Here is a 22,544-nt window from a genome sequence, read left to right on the forward strand (position 1 = left end):
ACTACGATTTTGAAACTTTATGACCGAGTTGGTGGTTTTCTCAAGAAAGCGGAGCTGTGGAAGACTGTGTGCAGAGGGCGATTTTAGCTGTTTTCCTCAGTTTGATAGCTTCATCGTAAGTGAGAATATGGAGAGACACAGTAAAAACCATTCTGGATGGACACTTAGCTAACGTGATTTCTAGTTTCAAATCATACTTCCCTGATGTAAGAGAGAAGTCTGAGCAACTGGATTGGGTTAGAAACCCATTTACACTTTCCCAAAGCAACCGTGGCACGCTACCTGTTCACCTGAGGGAGGCACTATTGGATTTATCCACAGACCATGGGTTGCAGACTACTTTTGAAAACTGTTCCCTGACAGAGTTTTGGGTGTGTGTGAGGAGAGAGCACCCTGAGCTAGGGAAAAGTGCTTTGGAACACCTACTCCCATTTGGCTCTACCTACCTCTGTGAAACCTCATTTTCAGCAATGACCCAGATAAAAACTAAACAAAGAAACAGACTTTGCCTTGAAAATAGTCTGATAACAGCTGTAGCTTCCCTGCCACCAAGAATGTCAAAGATCTTAAGAGAAGGACAGGCCCATGTATCCCATTGAAAGGATCACTGACAAATTGACACAAATGGGCAAACTAGACTTGCATACTGAACTGTTAGTTAAAACACACTGAAACTTAGTTGAAACACACTGAAAAAAAATGAACTGTTGAAAAAATTAAAAAAAATTATCACAATGAACTTTTATTGGAGTGAAAAACACTGATTTACCTATAACTGTTATGCCTAATACTTAAGAGATTTACATAGTTGCGTAAAGCTACACACAGAAATGTTTATAAGAAATAAACCTGCTCGGGGGGCATCATATATAATAACTGTCTCGCTTTTATTCTTATTCAGGACTCAAATTGGCACCTGCTGGCTGCTACACTGTTTCTCCAGCCTCTGGGCTCCCTATCATTTCACTGTATTTTAAAGCAAGATGTTGTTGTCTGGTCAAGGGGTACCTGGCTTGAAAAAATCATAAAAAGGGGTACTTAAGCCAAAAAAGTTTGAGAACCACTGCTCTAGATCAATAATTATCAAAAAAAATTTTATTTTGTCCTTCGCTTACTTTTAACGGTGTCATTTAGAGAAGGGGCGTGGTCAAATATACCCAAATGCCTATAAAACCTAAACAAAAACTCAAAACTTTACGAATCTCGGTGAAAACATGTGTCCGATGACTCTTAACAAGCATGGAAAGTTTTATGAATATCGAACCATAGGTGGTGCTATAACTGTAAAAAAAAGTCTCCAAAGACACAATATTTCAATTATAACAGAATTAAATTGTACACACAAAGTTCATATATTCACACATACACTAAATCTTGATATCATAAGATAGATCTCCTCATGCCGAACAACTTTGCCTCTGGGACCAATGTTGTCAATAAAACTGTTAATTAAAAATTCAAGATTATTTAAAAAAGCTACTTTTGCGAACCAGTCCAAGGTTTTTTGCCTGATCGAAACCAAACCAGTGCAGAAATATTCTCTGGACAGTGATTATCAATAATTATCAAAAAAAAGTTGAACTTTCAACTCACGGTCGCAAAGGGGCGCCAAAACGTTCGAAAGAGGCGGGGTCAATTTTACTAAAATGGCTATAATTCTTGAACGGAATGAGATTTCTTCACCAAACTCTGTACACATGTGTATGAGCTCAATCTTTGGTCAAATAAAAATAATTGCGCGGCTCTACCACTTGGTGGCGATATAAGATGGAAAGAAACATAAAAACGAATATAACTTTGCAACCATTGGTCCGATCGACTTGAAAATTGGTATGCAGTGTCTTTGTCTAGTGTGCCATAAGGGTCTGTGAGGACATTCGCGCATCTCAAAAAACATGGCCGCTATCGGCCAATGAAATTTAAGCACCTATTAGACAAAGTTAACGGAGGTCGATCGGAACGAAACTCAGTGGGCATGTTCAACTCGTGGCCTTAAAGGTCTGTAAGAATTTTGAAAGAAATCGGCCACTAGTTGGCGCTAACGAGTTTTATGGCTCAGTAATCACGTGGTGTTTCACTCATCCACACAATATGCATATCACTTGATACATCTTATAATGAGAAACTTTGCCTCAAGAAGCATTGCTGTCAATCAAATCGTTCATTAAATATTCTCAATTATGTAAAAAACCTACTTTTGCAAACTAGTCCTAGGTTTTTTGCTCAATCTCGATCAAACCACTGCAGTAATATCCTCTGGACTCTGTAGATCAATAATTATTTAAAAAATGTAGAATTTTGTTCTTTGGTTACCTTTAACGGGGTCATTTAGAAAAGGGTGTGGTCAAATATACCCCAAAACCTATAAAACCTAAATGAAAACTCCAAACTTTACGAAACTTGGAGAAAAAATGTGTCAGATTACTCTTAACAAGCATGCAAACTTTCATGGAGATCGGACCATAGGTGGCGCTATAACAGTTGAAAAGGCCTCAAAAATACAATATTTGTATAGAAAATGACCTCAAATTGTAGAACATGTACATATATTCACAAAAACACTAGATATTCATATTATATGATAGATCTACTCATTTTGAACAACTTTGCCTCTTGGACCAATGCTGTCAATCAAACTGGTCATTAAATATTCAAGATTATTTTTAAAAACCTACTTTTGCGAACTAGTCCTAGGTTTTTCGCTCAATCTTGATCAAACCACTGCAGTAATATTATCTGGACTCTCTAGAACAATAATTATCAAACAAACGTTGAATTTTGTCCTTCGGTTACCTATAACGGGGTCATTATAAAAGGGGCGTGGTCAAATATACCTCAAAGCCTATAAAACCTAAACAAAAACTCAAAACTTTACGAAACGTGGTGAAAACATGTGTCAGATGACTCTTAACAAGTATGCAAAGTTTCATGGAGATCGGACCATAGGTGGCGCAATAACAGTTAAAAAGGCTTCAAAAACACAAGATTTCAATGATAAATGGCCTCAAATTGCTAAAAAAAAATCTCATATATTTACACAAACACTACATCTTCATATCATATGATAGATCTCCTCATTCTGAACAACTTTACCTCTGGGACCAATGCTGTCAATCAAACTGTTTCATTAAATATTTGAGATTATTTTAAAAACCTACTTTTGTGAACTAGTCCTCGGTTTTTAACTCAAAATCAATCAAATCAGTGCAGTACTATCCTCTAGACTCTCTGTACAACTATAAACCGGTCATTTTATAATATGTTTTTTACATTGTGTACCCAAAGGCCTAAAATCCTAAAATAAAGCCCACAATGTCTCTCAAAACTGTGTAAAATGATGCATAATTTCATTCTAAACAAGCATGCAAATAAAATAAAAATTAAAAAATATATAGTTATAAAGGTATGAGAACTTGCATTTATAACCACTAGATGGCAGCGGAAGACCACTAATGGGCTCATTAAATGCACTAAAACAGTACTGTTCAAAGGTTTGATGGATTCATGCTTATATATAATAAAATCACTGTTAAAACATTTAAAATCACATTTACTAATAGTTTACCATATTGTTCATACAGACATATTAATTTTTACAATTATGCCAGATTATGATTACAGTGAAACCTGAAAATGACATATGAACTCCTAAAAAGAGAAGACTTGCAATAAGTATTGTCACCTATCATTTATGTCAAATATCTATATCTGCAACTAAATTTGTGTGCATGTATGTCTATGTATGTGTGTGTCTGTTTGTATGTAAGCATGCTTACTGAGTATTAATATAATAGTTTAACCATTTCATTTCTGTGTGTGTGTGTGTGTCTGTGAGCCTTTTCTCCATTTTGGATGTGTTTTACTGTCAGCCATACACCCAGGTTGGCCTAGACCCTAAAAAATACCACCTTAAAGCCCTTAAACTGCTTGAACCCCGGTAATTGCTGCTTGCAGCTATATTTTATTTTTTAATTGTTCATTTTATTTCAGGCTCACCCAAGCTGTATTTCTGGCTGCTGCGTGTTCAGCTCCCATGCCAAAAAACCCAGCTTGTGTGTTCCCCTATTCGTGTTTTGACCTCACCTCCAGTTGCTTCTTTACTTCCAGATGAAGCCAAACAGCAAGCATCATATAAGCAGCTGTAGTTCACTGAAGGTGCTGCATCTTTAGAGCAACAATGGTTGGTTTTCATGTAGAGGATCATAAGCATGTGGCTGAAAAGGGAAAGAAAAAGGGTCACATTAGTTCCCTTTAGAAGCCTAATTTGCCGTTTTATAGACTGTATTTAATCAAATCAAAGGTATTTTATCACTCAAAGATGAAGCTGGTGATCTTGTAGTGATCTTCCTTTCGCTGTTAAATTCGTGGTATATTTGTTTGTTTTTGAATATATGCAAAATAATTTGTTGTTCTAAAATACCACTGATACATCTTGTGTCAGTATTTTATGGTTAAACGTAATAATCAAGATAATAATAAAAAATGTTTCCTGTTGTCACGTGTGTTTTGTCCTTTTGTTCAGTTGATATTTTAATTGTCTTTTATTTTGAAATTTTCAGTAATGTTCCTGTTTTTGGTCATTCGTTTCCCTTGCTCCTCTTGTTTCATGCAATGTGCTTCCCTAGGTTACATGTCATGTTCTGATTGGTTGTTTTGGTCATGTGTCCTGTTCTCTCATTGGTTCTTTGTTTGATTATTCTCAGGTGTACCTTGTTAGTCTTTAGTCTCTGTATATAAACAGCTCTCGCGTTCACATTGTCTTCTTTTAGTTTTGTTCCCTGTAACTGCTGTAGGTGAGTCTGTTTCATGTTTAAGTCTTTATTTATTTTGTACTTGTTCATGTTTTATTTTAAATAAACTGCACATAGGTTCACATAAACTCATGTTACAGTGAGAATGTTTTAATTATTTAGAACATTACCTTTGGCTGTCTCTGACTGGGCTACTAAACTTGCCCTACACTGTAAAAAAAAAAAAAAATCTGGAAAAATAGGGCTCTATGTACTGTATTAATATGAAGGATATTTCTGTATTTTTTTTTTTTATACCTATATTTTGAATTTTGCACTTCATTGCATTGTGTTTTAGGGTTAATGATATCCTGGCAGTAAATGACCAGTAGCTATATTTTATATCATAAAAGGTTTGTGTATTATTATTATTTTATCTGTGTTCATCCTCTTGTACTTTTGGCAGGTATTCAGTGAGTGTCGCAACACTTTCAGTAACTTTCGATTCCTTTCACAGGGCGTGGACCGACTGAGAGCATAAGAGAGGAAACCAAAGAAGAGAGAAAAAAAACGTTAGAAAAAGACACTTCTATCTATCCATTTATCCTCCATCAATCCTCTATCTATCTCTCCAAATCAAAACTGAAAGTACAAATGAGCTTAAACCCTGCATTACAATGAATTATTTAGCAGAAAAAGAACAGAATTTGACTATTACTAGTAGCGCTGGGCGATTTGACAAATTAAAACTTTTTTTAATTAAAACTAACTTTTTTTCTTTATTAACCCTCTAGTCAAAGAAAATTCTATTCCAAGTGCAGCACACATGAAGTTGTCAACCTGATGTAGGCTAAATGTTAAACAAATCACTTAAATATCTTTGCAGAAAAGATGCATAAACTACATAGTACAAACTTGTCTTATACATATTATGGGTTCAGAAATAATGAGATTTTTAAAAAATCTCTAAAGTCAAGGTAATTCAAATTAAAAATGACTGAAGGTATAACACCAGTAGACTATTAACTATAAGTGTTCTGTAAAACCAACAGCAGCGTTCAGCCTGAAATAAAACATGAAATATCAGACATACAGTAGCAGTTCTTTAGGTCTTTTTTTTTTTTTTTTCTCTCGATTGCGCTTTTTCCATTGTTTTTCTGTGTAAACATGGATGTGTTTGACTGTTGCACTCACGTCTCTTGCGGTGTCTCATGCATCCCAGCCCTAATTACTAGTTATAAATTAAGTTAAAATGACTGTATAGGTGTATATAAAGTTAAAGCAGTCAGTGGTGCCATACATCAATAAACATAAAATGAAAATAATTTAAGGGTTCCCAATCACATTTGTTAGTCACTTCTTTATAAAATGTTTTTATATATATATATATATATATATATAATAACTTATTGTTTTTACAAGTGTTTCATATAGCACGTCAACACTATGTATAAACATTCTTGTTAACTTTTTTTTTTTTTTTCAGGACGCAATGGCTGATTTGAGTAAAGTAGTAGAAGAGGGACCATCAAAAGATGTGAAGCAGGTAGATCACACATACTAATAATTAATCATTTAATGACAACCTTTTTTTTCAGCAGTATTCACTTGAATGCTTGTTTTTACATTTATAGATTGTCTAAATTTAATCGAATTGCATGGGTTGTAAATTTTCATCATGCTCTATTTTTCTTTTATTTTTAGTCTTATAATGTGAAAACCACAACAGACAGCGAGCTCTTCCCATCACCAATTTAATTAATATCCCATAAATTATGTCTGGGTGTATATTTGGTTGGAGGGGTTGTAGATGAAGATGCAGATGAACTAGATTCTTTAGATGAGGGACATACTCCACATCTTCCATTCTGCTGTAGAGATCTCAAGTTTCATTCATGTTGGCATACACTCAAACCTGGGGCCTCATATATTAACCGTGCGTAAGCACAGGTGTGTGCGCGTAATGAGTGCATAAGAACAGTTTCACGCAAAGTGTGGGATCTACCAACTTGTACTTGTACTTATACATAGAAATGTGCGTAAATATAAGCACACCTCTGAGCATGCTTGCGCAGATAATCTAGTGGTAGAATAGTGACACTACACATAAAAAGCATTTTTGAGTGAGTGAAGTGCCATACTTGGAATTAGTGCTCTGCATTTATCCCATCCAAAGTGCACACACACAGCAGTGAACACACACCCGGAGCAGTGGGCAGCCATTTACGCTGCGGCGCCCGGGGAGCAGTTGGGGGTTCGGTGCCTTGCTCAAGGGCACCTCAGTCGTGGTATTGAAGGTGGGAGAGAGCGCTGTACACTCACTCCCCCTTTTTTTTATTTTTTATATTAAATTATTTGCCACTGACGATTCAAACGCGAGTTTTGGGCAGTGTAGAGTAGCACTTGTTTGTCATTTCTAGACGGGTCACTCGTAGGGTTCAGAAGAGCATTTTTGAAGCCTAAAGTGGGCGGAGCCAACCACTGCCATCTTGGCAGCGCGTCACACCCGGATAATCGAAAAAAGGCAGGGCGTGGGTGAAGCTGAGGTGCTAGTTGCTGAAACCATGCCCATCTATGGTGACAGCAGTGCTGCCGTCCAAAGACAAAACACCATAACTTCGTTTTTGGTCGAAATTAGTTATTGATCATTTTGGGACATATATGACCTCCTTTATCATGTGTATAAGTATCTTGGAGAAAAGCCCAGGAGAAACCAAGGCAGAACACGGTATCCTCAGTTATACGGTATTCTGCCTTTGTTTATCTGTACATTAAAGTCTGCGCTTTTAATTTACGGTGTGACTTGTGTACTTCCATACATCCGTCGGCACTTTAGACAAACAAATTAGATAATCGCGATCTAACAAACTGCTCCATATAACACAGCATTGTAAACCATTTTTATATATATATATATATATATATATAAAATGCAGATGCCAGCTCTCAGTCTAGGGCTGCCCACTTCTGCACGTGTGAGGAGTCGAATGCCATGACAGTGCATATCACAAAATCAGTTATTGTTCGCAATTAAATCCGTTTCCTACCTTTTCTTGTAACTCTATAAAAAAACATTGCAATGAACGTCATCGGAGAGGTTTAATTCACAATCATTCTGAGCATTATTCCTGCTGTCATTCACACCAATCCACAAGTCGTTCTTGGGTTAAGCTATTTTCATTCAGTTCGATGTAAAAACAATAGGCTAGGTACGTCTTGCATCATTTAATGTTAGCGAACATTGCAAATAAATTGGTGGCAAAAAAAGGATGTAGGAAGAAAACGGAACAGCAGCGACACCCAATGTCGTCAGTACAACAGTGACATCTATTGGCAAATTACTATATTACAACACTCCCACTTAATTTTCCAATAGCATTATTGGCATATCCCACGAAACAGAGCTTCACATCTTTCTTGTCCAGTTTTCTTCTTTCTGCATCTGGAACATGTGCATAGGCTACGCAACCAAACACTTTCATGTGACTCACATTTGGCTGTTTGTCGCACCATCTCTGGTAGGGCGTCTCTTGCTTTAGAACAGATGTGGGCAGCCTGTTCTGTATGTAAACTGCTGTCGCTACAGCCTCCGCCCAGTACGTCTTTGGCAATTTAGCATGAGAGAGCATGGTTCTTGCTGCTTCAATTAATGTCCTATTCTTTCTTTCTGCAACACCATTTTGCTGAGGTGTGAGTGGTACAGTTGTCTCATGATAAATACCTTGAACCTTCAAGTATTCTTGAAATTCTTTGGATGTGTATTCCCCACCATTGTCCGTTCTTAGTCTTGTCACTTTTTGTTCGCATTCATTGCAAATTCAAGGAGTTTGAGAAAACATTCTCCAAAGAACTTCACTCTTCTGCTTCATAAAGTATACCTTGCAACATCTAGAATAGTCATCAATAAGTCACAAAATACTTGGACCCACCTATAGATTCAGTCTGCATGGGACCACAGACGTCACTATGGACCAACTGCAGTTTTCGTTTAGAACGGATTTCTCCCACTTGCTTATGAGGCTTCCTAGACAACTTCCCTTCCACGCAGGCTTCACAGAAGGAAACTTCTTTCTCTGCAGGAAGGTCCACTCCATTCACCAGATTAAGTTCCTTCAATTTGGTGGTGTGTCCCAGTCGCTGGTGCCACAAGTTGGCTGTTACTGAAGCACTTGACGCACAGTGACAGTCAGGTGAACTTCCCTCGACATCCAGCTGATACAACCCATCAGATCTTTGTGTTCCCATTCCTTGGAGATCTCTGTCTTTACTACGGATGTAACAGCGAGACTTCTTGAACTGCACCGTATTTCCTCTTCTGACAGCAGCTCCCACTGAGAAGAGATTCCCTGATAACTTGGGAACATACAGAACATCAAACATTGTGACACTTTTTTTTTACATCACTGACTTTGAACGTCATTCTCAATTTAACGTTACCAAAACCTAGGGCATCAACCACTCTGCCATCACCGAGCTTCACAGACTGTGGTCTTGGAAATTGCTGGTAGTTTTGGAGGATTTTTTCATGACATGTGCTTTGAGGCTCCAGACTCGATCAACCACTCGTTTTGTTGCATCATTTTATACTGGTTTGCCTCTTTAGTGATAAAAGCACTCTCAGGCGAGTCTTCTGCATCTTCACATTTTAAGTTTTTGGCCTTGTGGGTTTTATTCCTTTTTTTTTTTTACTTGGACAGTCACGCTTGAGATGTCCCTCTTTCCCACACTTGTAACATCTCCATGAGCTGGATTTATCAGCTTTTACTGCCTTCGAGTTAGACTGCATATCACTGCAAACTTGCGTTGACATCGCTGACGCGGCACCGGACACAGCTCCACTAGACACACCACTGCCATAGTTACCATCAGCAGACACTGGCTTTTGTTCTTCATTTATTAATGCTTGCTGAACAAACTGCAGTGTTAAATTGTCCAACTTAGTTTCCAGTGCAGTGACAATTGTAGCATAGCTTGATGGCAAACTACCCAGCAGTGTTACAATTTGATCCTCCTCTTCAGTTACAGCACCTATTGCTCCTAGCTGGTCAGTTAGTTCTTTCATTCGTTTCAAATGCTCAGTTATGCTCTCTCCTTCCTTCATTTCACATTCACAAACAACTTGTTTGCAAGAGTGTCTCTTTCAAAATGTCCTTTCAGCGTGTCCCCATGCTTCTTTAGGGGTCTTACAGCTTGTTATCAGATACAACTGTGGTGTACTCCCATTCAGCACAAACACAGAAAACGCTTTTTCTTTCCGTTTTTCGAATTCTGCCCTTGTCTGTGCATTTGCTCCCTCTGGCACGTTGTCAGTCTCCACCACCATGCCCCATAGTCCTTTTGCTTTCATCAAATGTTCCATTTGAAATTTCCACGTTGCCCAGTTCTCTGGCCCGCTTAGCTTTTCAATAAACAGTCTATCCTCCATTGTGAGTTCCACAACACGGTCTATGTCACACACAAAAAAATCCTTTGGAGAAAAAAAAAAGCAGCTTTTTAGCGAAGGCCTGGGCCCATAACCTGTTGAAGTTTCACGTGTTTTTTTTATTTATTTTTTTATTATCACGACTGAAAAAAAGTAGGAAGAAAACCGAACAGCAGCGACACCCAATGTCGTCAGTACAACAGTGACACCTATTGGCAAATTACTATATTACAACAGTATCCACTCACGTTTAACTTTTTGTCTGGCTGTTATGGTCAGAAAAAAAATTGAATTACATTTACTATACTTTATAGCCTAGCCAATGATTACTAGATTTTATACAGATGTTACTATACTGATTCTGTAAATGGTGATCAGCACCTAAATATTGTATATAATGTGGAAGCTACTGCCTTTTGCCTTGGCGTGACATCTCACTTCTTGCAGACATTGCAAAGGCAGAGTAGGCAACCTACATTAACTTCAAAATAGCGGTAAAAATTAAGTTTGAGAATTTTCTTTAAAACATCTAATTTCCAGTGTCCTACCCGTAATTATTTTTTTCTGGACAAATAAAAATCTTTAAAGCCATTTTCTAAGTTTCACAGTCTAGCGAGTTTCACACTCTGGAGCAGAGCCCTTAATTATGCAGAACTTTGAGGCTTAATGTAATTTAAAGGTTGTTATTAATTTAAAACGTAATTTAAAGTTATTAAAAAAATTCACCCCCTCACAGTTGTCATGAAGGGGAAAATTACCTATATAGACCAAAAGCACTTTTTGTACCAGGCTGTAAAAAAAATTTTTCTACTGTAAAGTTGGGTATTTTAACATGGGGCGTCTATGGGACTGATGGATTGCAGTTTTAGTCACTTCCGTGTTGGCTTCAAGCGAGAGACCGCCCGGGAGGTTGCCGCTTGGTCAAACCCCATAAAAGACAGCTGTGACAAATGTTTGTCTCCGTACAATGGCTTATCTTGCGTTATTGGGAGACTTGGCAAACAATGCGCTCCGCAGAGAACGCGTTTTTCGCAGAGAATGAGAGCACAGAATGGCTTCTCAGTCGGTACCGCTTTCTTTGCCATGATTTTGGCGAGGACACATACATTCACGTGATTTATAAAGGGAGGTGTTATCACCATGTATGGTTCGTTAGAGGCGTTTCCGAATGCAAATGACCATGAACGTGCATGTTACTTACGCACATGTGGGATTTATTAACAATGATTGCTTACTCCTTTGCGTAAGAACTGCATGCGCGCGTTTGATAAATAGGATTTTCTTGTACTTGGGCACATTCTAAATTTCATTCGTAGGACAAAATATAGAACCTTTTCTATGCACTGTTGATAAATGAGGGCCCTGGAGCTTCAAGATGGCTTCAGAAAACTTGGAAGATAATAAACAGTTTATTTATTGATTGATTGTGATGTCTGTTTGTTTGTTGCCGTTATAATTTTAAGAAGCTTGGCAGCCACAGTGAAGGTAAATGATGATAGAACTGTACTTCTTACATTATGCTGGCTTGCCCACAGGAAAGGATGGATGATTCGTTTGAGAAAGCGGGGCCATCAAAATATGAGCTTCAGCAGGTATATCAATTTACATTTAATTATAAATCATTTAATCAATTTTATTCAAAAGTGTCATGTAAATGTGTTTGTATGTGACTGTTTTTCTAAAATTAACAGAATGCACCAAAGGAATTCCAATTCCGTTTTAAAAACAATACATACGTTGTGAGGCATGACACATCCAAGACTGTACTCGAGGCTCTTATGAAAAACAATATTTTCATGAACATTAAAAAGAACAACAAAGAGAAAGAAATCGTCATCCTGAGATCCAAAGGAAATGTTCTTAGAGCGGCTGTGAAGACCGATTTCCCCTGCTGTCTTATTGAAAAAGATGAGATCTTAAAAATACAGTTCATCAATAATAATGGAAATGCTTCTACTGAGCAAAAACCAACTATAGATGATACTTCAAAACCTGAAACTTTAGTCACGTTTTACATTCATACAACCGGAGGGCAGAAAAAAAAACTGTTAATGAAAAACCGGAATCTGAGGCTGAAAGTTGAGGATGTTTGTGTGTATGCTTTCAAAGAGGAGGACTGTATAACTGCTCTTAAGCGTGATGGACGATTTATTGATTATATATTCCAGAAATACTGTGCCCTCAGTGAGATGGATAGTGAGACAATCTATGAAATGTCAATACCTGCAGAGCATCTTCATCAAAAGCATTTCCAGGTAATAGTTATCAGTGACATTGACCTGCCAGATAGTCAAAATGCTTTAGGTATTACCAAGACTGAATCGGATTCAGTAGCATCAACCAGTATTTTGGCAGAAAATGTTGACCCCAACCACCAGATTCCCATCAACACTGAAACAGAAAAACCCCCAAGTCCTAAAATGGAAATTCCAGACTCCAAAGAGATTCTAGGAACTCTGTGTGATCAGCTTACATTTTTACTGAAGACTTTAGAGCTGAGGACCAAACCTAAAGTCCAAAATTTCTTCAGAGAAGAATATGATAAAAGCGTTCAGAGTTTCAGTAAGGTAAGGAAAGTCAAGGAGATTATGAGACTGTCCGAGTCCGTGTGTCAGATTCGAGTGGAGGGGTCTGCACCAGTAAAAGCAACTGGATTTTTACTCTTTGGTAAATTTATCCTCACCAATGCTCATGTTATTAAAAATTTTGATCCTTTTACATGGAAAATTCATGACCCCATAAAAGCAGCATTTGGCTTTGAACAAAAGTCTGACAAAGGAAATGTCACTGTCGTGTCGGTCAAGGATACGTTTGCTGCTCGCCACCAAGGAACTGAAGAGGGAAATCATTTTGACTTTGCGCTACTTGAATTGAATGGTGAAATTCCAGAAACATTTCCTCGACTGCTAAAGTCTTACGCTAAAGACAACTGTACTGCCACAGGTGAAGTCTGCATTGTGGGGCATCCAAACAGTGAGGTTAAGAAAATAGACCCCTGCTTCATCATTGGGAGAGGGAAACGACAAAAGGTGGAAATTGAACATGTATCTGAAAACATAAAATTCTACCATATCATGACACAGCAATCTATGAAAGAGAAATGGTCATTTTCTAAAAATCAAATGACTTACAACTCTTGTTTCTTTCATGGATCTTCCGGCTCCCCAGTTTTTGATAGAAAGTGCCGTCTGATTGGTATCCACACCGGTGGCTTCGCGTACAGAGGAGAAGGTAAAATTAGGAGTGTTATGGAATATGCATATGCCATGCAGCCCATCCTGGACAAGATCAAAACTTTGGCAGAGGACAAAAACAGAACTGACATTTTAGAATATTTGAATGACACTAATAATTATTTGAACATGACTCAGAAAGATCAGGAAATGGCAGATGTATGTCAAATGTAGTTAATACTTCTATCCAAAGAGCCTTACAGTACATTTATTGTAGAAACCGTAACCCTGGAGGATGGCCACAATGGTAATTTCATATAGACTAACCCTTGCAGGATTTCCACCAACAACCTTTCAGTTATCTAAGAATTATATGCCACAATGCCCCCAGATGCAGTCCTAGCTGTGAAGTATTAACTCGGACAGCTCATAAAGCAGATGCCAGATGAATGTTAAAAAAGTGATTTATTTTATTACATTAGTGTGTACCTTGTATAATATATGTATTGGGTGATGGTGTGTGTAATATAGTGTTGAAGATGTTGTGAAGCTTCTAGGATCTCCTTCAGCTGTCTGAGTCTGAAGAATTTTGTGAATGCAGTCCTAAGAAAAATGTAATCAAACGTAGATTTGCTAATTAAGTACATTCCCACAAAATATCAATCAAAGGCACTGTTGTGTTTAAAATTAATGTCATTTCACGCAAACAGAAAGATTTCATTTGTTTAGATCATCCCTGCTTTGGAACCATATGATTGTGTTCTATTTATTATAAATGTCTCTGAATTAATATTAAATAATTGCTCAGTTCTACTGACATTTTAAAGGATGATTTGTGGTTTTTTTTTTGGATGACAAACAAATATTTATAGCAGCTGTTTTTTATTATATTCTTTCATTTGTGTTCGTTTATTTCCTCCACCTCAAATAAAAATATTTTTGAGATATAAGATTTGCTCAGTGTTATTTCAGAACTACAAATAATTTTGCCTGCTTTCAAAAAATATTTTATATATATAAAAAAAAAACAATATAACATGAATTTAACATCCATTGTAAGATCTGAGACCAGCTAAGAGCTGTGAATATGACTCCCTTCATTTGCATCTGCTCTGAACTACGAATCGTTCTTTTGAGTCGGTTCTCAGGAAGTAACCGGTCGAGCCGGTTCACAAATCGAACTTTAGTTCCGGGTTGATGACGCAGGACGCACAGCCGAAGTAGCACGTCCAACTCAAAAAGAACAGAATGAGCCGGTTCAACCAACTGTCGAAATTTGCCGAGGATTACCGAGGACTCAACAAGAACCGAATGAGTCGTGTCGAAGTTTGCCGAGGATTACCGAAGATTCTGATGAGTGAGTTGACCATACTGTGCAAGCCTGAGGCGCGTACGGGAAATATGCTTATGACTGTTAATAATTTACATTTTATTAAAACCTGCAAAAACCTTTCTGTCGAGTGATGTTAAATACATTTTACAATAGTTTATTGTGCATGCATATTATATTTAAAGTTGCTTAAGCGAAATCAAGGAGTTTATAAGACTGGTTTATTCATTCTTTATACGGTAGACATGTAGAAGATATCAGCGTTTGTGCATCAATGTCTGTAATGTGTGCTGTAAGTGTGAAACTTTTAGCAATCTTATCCAAGTTGTAGGCTAGTCAATATTGGTCAGTCAGTCGTATCTGAGGATCCGCGAATGAAACTGTGACCACAAACACCATAACTTAAGTGAATTATATGGCAGTAATCAGCAATATGCTTTCACACAAATAACTTTGTTTTTTGAATGTTTCAATATGTGTTGACAAATTATTTATTTGAATTTTTCATTGATAGAACATGGCATTTAGTAGTTAAAAAAGAAATGCGTAAGGACATTATTGCTTGATGACGTCAAGAACCGATGAATCGGCTTTTTGAACCGGTTCAATGAGCCGATCTGTCCGAAAAGAACCGGTTCAATGAGCCGATCTGTCCGAAAAGAACCGGTTCAATGAGCCGATCTGTCCGAAAAGACCCGGTTAAATGAGCCGATCTGTCCGAAAAGAACCGGTTCAATGAGCCGATCTGTCCGAAAAGAACCGGTTAAATGAGCCGATCTGTCCGAAAAGAACCGGTTCAATGAGCCGATCTGTCCGAAAAGAACCGGTTCGCGGAAATGAATCGGACTTTGCATCACATTCACTACTCTGAACTTGTAAGTGGAAAATATATTTGCACTCAAATCAATACAAGAAAAAATTATGATAATTACCTTAAATATTCAAAAATGTAAAGCATTAATCCAGTGGTAGCCTACTCTGCTCCTGGAGAGCCACCATCAGAGTTCAGCTTTAAGACACCTGCCTGTAATTGTCAGGTAATCCTAAACACCTGGTTAGCTGGTTAAGGAGCAGGGTTGTTAGCATTAGAGGGAAAGAAAATAATGATTAAACTGACATTTTAAATTTTTTCCCTTAATGTTTTTTTTATTTTTTATATGAAATCACAAAATTGATATAAACAGCCTATCTCTGTCTTGAGATGTCAATAATGTAGAATCTACACTGCCTGACCATAAAAACGTTGCCATTTGGATTTAAATAAGCAAATACTGAAAAGTCTAGGATCGGATCATTATTGCAGTAATTAATATATTTGGTATGTTATATGTTTTGCAACAATTCTTTTAAACCTAACTGCAGCAGTGTGTAGTAGGGCTGAACGATTTTGGAAAATAATCTTAATTCGATTTTTTTTACCAATATTGCGATTTAATGTGCGATTATTTTTAAAGCTCGTTATGTTCTGTATTATTCAACAAAGACAAGCTATAAATCATTGTATAGTATGACCAACACAATGTTATATAGATTAAACATAAATGTTCTTTTCTGTAAGCCAGGCCTATATGTTAGGATGAAATTAGGTGATGCATGAATTGATATGAATGACATTTTTAACAACTACAAACACAGTATATTGACTGATTTGTTGAACTTCCAACCTTGTAAACATGTAATAATTATGACAACATAAAGCACTGACAAATAAGCCTGGTGTAAACATTAATATGAAATTCAGTAACAAATCACACAAACTAAAGTAGATTGCAGAAATATAAAAACAAATCTGTTGCTTTACCACACTAGGTAATTCAAAATCACTGTAATAAACATATATGTTGATGATTATGGCTTAATGAATCTATATAATATATGGGTTTCACTTTCTGAAATGAGTGACAAAAAAAAAAATTCGCTTTCACAACGCTTTCACAACGAAACAGCGTCACACACGCTGGAGTGAGCGGTGGCCTACAGTGAGCAGAGGTCGGGGGCCAGCGCGAGGAACGGCCGGAGGGTTAGAGTGAGCAGAGGCGGGTGGGCTTGAGAATGGCTCGGCCGGTGATTTCAACAAAGGAGCGTCCGGAAGGACATGTGACGACCCCGGGCTGGACTCCGCTTCATCCACGTTGAAAGCTGATCCGGCGATCCACAGCGCAAAGTTGATGTATTTCCTCAGCAACCAGCACGGATCAGCTCCAGGCATGACGAAGCAGATATCGTAATAAAATTGAAATCGCATCATATGACCCCTTTAAGGTAATTGCTCATGTATGTATCTGAAAAACAGCCAATGAAGACATGCAGGTCATGTAAATGAGCAAGCGCAAGTGAACCAGTATTTTTCACTTATTTAAAAAATACTCACACATGGAACACAAAAAGGTTTATTAGAACTTCTGAAGCCTGCGTGAGAATCAGACCAAAATATAAGTAATTATTCCAATATTAATTTCAAATGATAAGAAAATGTTTTCCCTCTGCATTTGGTTTTGCATGTATATTCAAAGAGTTTCAGTAAGTAACACATTTCAGTCAGTTCCTCACACAAAGCTAATGTATTGCTTTAGAAGACTTGCAATATAGTAAGTATGACCTACCTTTTTCTCACTTTGATATTCCTGATTTTATTTTCATTTGGGCATCAGAACACATCTTAAGTGAAATGGTGCATGTTACAGAAACTGAGAATCTTTGAGTGTACTTTTGTTCAATTATGTGTGGCAGTATTATAAAATTCAGTGCTAATTTGGTAAATGTCCTCAATTGTATTAGATTCAAGTGTATTTAATTGATAATAATAATACATAGGCTAGTATTTTATTGTTGCTACTGCCATTGTTCTAGGAAAAAAATCATACAAGAAAAAAGGAAAGGGGCTTGGAACTAATGGCCGTGATCCACTAAAGGTTTGTTGCATACTGACATATCATTGAATAAATTGTTTATGGGTGCTCATGAAAAAGTGTGTGGAATTTCTCTACAAAAAATGTTTTAGGAAGACATTAGCTGCTTTTGAAAAATTCCATATCACACTTTTTGCTCATCATTCATTATGATTTACAATATGATGGTCAAACCATTTTCACTGGTGATCTCATATTAGCAATCTGACAACATTTCATATTCATTCACTCAGGAAAGAACAAACCGTTTCTGTAAGGAGAAAGTGGAAGAAGGACAATCAAAAAGTCATCTGCAGCAGGCATGAGACTTTTAATAATGTTTTAATAAATAAATAAATGCAAGGTGAGACTCATCTCATGTAAGTGAATAAATGTACCTCATAAGGTGTTTTGGTAACCAGGGTTATTACTGTTATCTAAATCCATAAAAAAACACTATTTTCATAACTTGAAATAAACTAAACATTAACTGAAATAAAATGAAATATAAAAAAACGTATTTTAGTTCACATTTCTCATCTTTATTTAGTTTACGTGGAAGTACTAAAATAACTTTAAACTAAAACTAAATGAAACTAAAACCTAAAAAACTATATAGACATTACAAAAACAACAATTACTAAAACTTTAAAATTAAAATATATTAAAAATACTACACAAATTAAATCTATTTCAAAATATTAACAAAAACTATAATAGCATATCATTGATACTAAAATAACACTGCTTGATACTTAACAGCTGCAATGCATTATATATTATTATTATTATCATATTTTAGGCTGGGTTATGTCATGATATTTAAATAATAAATTCAGGTCTAAAAAGTTATTTTAGGTAATTGCTCATGTATCTGAAAAACAGCCAATGAAGACATGCAGGTCACGTAAATGAGCAAGCGCAAGTCAACCAGTATATATTTTTTAAAAATAAAAATACTCACCCATGGAACACAAAAAGGTTTATTAGAACTTCTGAAGCCTGTGTGAGAATCAGACCGAAATATAAGTAATTATTCCAATATTAATTTAAAATGATAAAAAAATGTTTTTCCTCCGCATTTGGTTTTGCATGTATATTCAAATAGTTTCAGTAAGTAACACATTTCAGTCAGTTCCTCACACAAAGCTAATGTATGGCTTTAGAAGACTTGCAATATAGTAAGTATGACCTACCTTTTTCTCACTCTGATATTCCTGTTTTTATTTTCATTTGGGCATCAGAACAATCTCGAGTGAAATGGTGCATGTTACAGAAACTGAGAATCTTTGAGTGTACTTTTGTTCAATTATGTGTGGCAGTATTATAAAATCCAGTGCTAATTTGGTAAATGTCCTCAATCGTATTAGATTCAAGTGTATTTAATTAATTGATAATAATAATACATAGGCTAGTATTTTATTGTTGCTACTGCCATTGTTCTAGGAAAAAAATCATACAAGCAAGAAAAATGGAAAGGGGCTTGGAACTAATGGCCGTGATCCACTAAAGGTTTGTTGCATACTAACATATCATTGAATAAATTGTTTATGGGTGCTCATGAAAAAGTGTGTGTGTGGAATTTCTCTACAAAAAATGTTTTAGGAAGACATTAGCTGCTATTGAAAAATTCCATATCGCTCTTTTTGCTCATCATTCATTATGATTTACAATATGATGGTCAAACCATTTACACTGGTGATCTCATATTAGCAATCTGACAACATTTCATATTCATTCACTCAGGAAAGAACAAACCGTTTCTGTAAGGAGAAAGTGGAAGAAGGACAATCAAAAAGTCATCTGCAGCAGGTATGAGACTTTTAATAATGTTTTAATAAATAAATAAATGCAAGGTGAGACTCATCTCATGTAAGTGAATAAATGTACCTCATAAGGTGTTTTGGTAACCAGGGTTATTACTGTTATCTAAATCCATAAAAAAACACTATTTTCATAACTTGAAATAAACTAAACATTAACTGAAATAAAATGAAATATCACATTTCTCATTTTCATTTAGTTTACGTTGAAGTACTAAAATAACTTTAAACTAAATGAAACTAAAGACTAAACCTAAAAAACTATATAGACATTACAAAAACAACAATTACTAAAACTTTAAAATTAAAATATATTAAAAATACTACACAAATTAAATCTATTTCAAAATATTAACAAAAACTATAATAGCATATCATTGATACTAAAATAACACTGCTTGATACTTAACAGCTGCAATGCATTATATATTATTATTATTATCATATTTTAGGCTGGGTTATTGAATATGAAAAATAAAGATTTACCAATAATTAATGATTATAAGTTTCTAAAAATCTCAAGACTGATCTTTTAATCTAAAACAGTTTCACTGAAAATGACCAGTAGTGCACCTCTTGTCCTGCAGTCTGCTCCACTTCATGAATAAAATAAAATGAATTAAAATAACTGAATCGAGAGCTTGTGGAAACAAATTACGTCTGGAAAATTATTGTTATTATTTGTATAATATTACTTGATAATCATTTTACTGAAGTCCTTTATTCAGGTGTTTAAATAAATGCTTTTGTGTATTACTGTTCTTCTGAATTCAACAGAGTGCTGAAGGGGAAAGCCACACTTTTAATTTCCGCTACAAATATGAGAAACATGCAGTGGCGTGTGATACATCCAAGACTGTGCTCGATGCTCTTAATACAAACAAGATTTTCAGAAAGATTCAAAAAGACAACAAGGAGAAAGAAATAGTGATCCTGAGATGCAAAGGAGCAGTTCCTAGAGCGGCTGTCAAGACCGACTTCCCCTGCTGTCTTATTGAAAGACATGAGCTCTTAGACATATCCTTCATTAAAAATCGCGGAAATGTTGCTACAAAGAAAAAAACAACTGGAAGGCTTTCATTCTCCAATGAATCAAAAAGCTTAGTGATATTTTACATTAAAACAAAAGGAGGGAAGAAAGTGACACGCTTAATGAAAAACAATGAGCTAAAGAAGAAGGTTGAAGATGTTTGTGTGTACGCGTTCAAAGAAGACAAACTGAATGCTGCTCTTCGGCGTGACGGACGATTCATCAATGCCATATTCAAGAAACAGTGTGCACTCTATAACTTGGAGAGCGAGACAAAATATGAAATGTCAAAGACCGTAGAGCATCTGGATGGAAATCATTTTGAGATCATTGTAATCAGTGACAACAACCAGCCAGATAGCCAAGATTTTCAAGATGGTGTCTTGAGTGATGACAGCACTGAAATCAATGAAGCTTCAGCTGCTGATTTGAAAGAAAATGTTGATAATAATGAACATCCCATCAACACTGAACAAGAAGAAACACAGAAGAGAAACACAATGAAATCCACAAATCCTTCAACTAATTCTCCTCCATGTCTAACCCATTTGTTAAACCCATATGGGCCCCATTTGTGTTGCCCATTTAGAGCCCATGCACTCATTTCCCATTTGTCATACCCAACTAGGACCCACATAGGGAGCCCATCTGTTTTTGCCAATGTGGGACCTACTTAGCTGACCCAAGTGGGCCCCAGGTAAGATGCCCATTTTGGGACCATGCCCACTTGGTACCCATGTAGACCCAGCATAAACCATGTGGGGCCCACATATACATGTTGGCTGGGTAATGCTCATGTTATTGGAGAATTTGACCCTTTCACCAGGAAACTTTCAAAGACCTTCACAGCAGTATTTGGCTATGAAGATCTGGAAGCAAAGGAGACCAAGTGTGTGCCGGTCAAGGAACATCTTGCAGCGTACCATCATGGAAAGACCAACACAGGCCCATATCTTGACTTTGCTCTTCTTGAACTGAAAGACGCTGATGAAAATCGCTGACTGTCCTGGATTGCTCCGTCGATACATTCATGGCCCCCCTCCTAACCGTGGTGGGATCTGCGTTGTGGGACATCCAGGTGAAGGGGTCAAGAAAATGGACCCCTGTTTCATCATTGGGAAAGAGAATCTACACGAGGCTGCAGATAAACACATCTCTGAGAATGTCAATTTCATTCACGTGATGACACAGCAGTCTCTGGCAGAGAAATGGGAAATGCATGACAACCAGGTCATTTATAACTCTTGTTTTTTTCACGGATCTTCTGGCTCTCCAGTTTTTGACGAAGACGGCTATCTGATTGGCGTGCACACCGGTGGCTACGCGTACAAAGGAGAAAACTGTAAAACTAGGAGCCTTATGGAATACGCCTATTCCATGCAGCCCATCCTGGAAAGCATCATCACACAGGCCAAGAAAAGTGAGAGATCTGACATCATGAAATTACTCTCTGAATATAAATCTTCAAATCTTAACTTGGAAGACAATGATGTGGACATGAAAGAAGATCCACAAAATCAGGAAGCTTTTATATGAGTAATGGGACAGTACAATCTTGAGTCCTGATTGATGCCGAATCCATCAATTTTTTTGAAATATAAAACTTCATTTATCTTGACGTATTCAGGCATGTTCAACATACAATTTCATTCAATGATGTATCAATTCTGTATGATCATTGGATGCCTTTAGGCAAATGTGTCCAACTATTCATCCTTATCATTGGTTATGAGTTCTTATTTTCATTGTTAATCTGTTCTTTGTGTAACGTACATTCTGTTTCATTATGTAGCAACCAGAAAACAAACTACATCTTTGTTAGATCAGACAGCATTATTGTGTTTGTATAAAAGGATAAATGATATTTTGCTTAAATTCTAGAAATCCTCCAAAGTGATAGATCGACCAAAATGAAAATTTTGTTATAAATTATTCAGACTCATATAATTTCATACCTGCACGACTGACTTTCTTCTGCGGAACACAAAATATATTAAGAAAAAAAATATAGGAGTAAATCATGACAGAACTTTTGGGTGAACTATCCATTAAAGGGTTAATAATAAACATTGTTCTTCAATATTTTTTGATTGCTCCAGCACTGTTCAATGCTGCAGATATTTGTACTCTCTGCTGCTTCAGAATGAG

At 36.5% G+C, this 22,544-nt stretch overlaps 1 protein-coding gene across 1 annotated transcript in view; it reads left to right on the forward strand.

The window, feature by feature from the left end:
* Nucleotides 1-22,018, forward strand: part of LOC107573762 (protein FAM111A-like) — a 33,242-nt gene extending 11,224 nt beyond the window's left edge. The window contains 4 exon segments of the mRNA XM_016260204.1: nucleotides 18,990-19,055; nucleotides 19,290-19,355; nucleotides 20,144-21,388; nucleotides 21,390-22,018. Coding sequence (XP_016115690.1) covers nucleotides 18,990-19,055; nucleotides 19,290-19,355; nucleotides 20,144-21,388; nucleotides 21,390-21,932 — 1,920 coding nt within the window. The 3' untranslated portion in view covers nucleotides 21,933-22,018.
* The last annotated feature ends 526 nt before the right edge of the window (nucleotides 22,019-22,544 follow it).

Source organism: Sinocyclocheilus grahami, unplaced genomic scaffold, assembly GCF_001515645.1.
Source record: "Sinocyclocheilus grahami isolate Dianchi unplaced genomic scaffold, SAMN03320097.WGS_v1.1 scaffold2026.1, whole genome shotgun sequence".
NCBI classification, from domain to species: domain Eukaryota; kingdom Metazoa; phylum Chordata; class Actinopteri; order Cypriniformes; family Cyprinidae; genus Sinocyclocheilus; species Sinocyclocheilus grahami.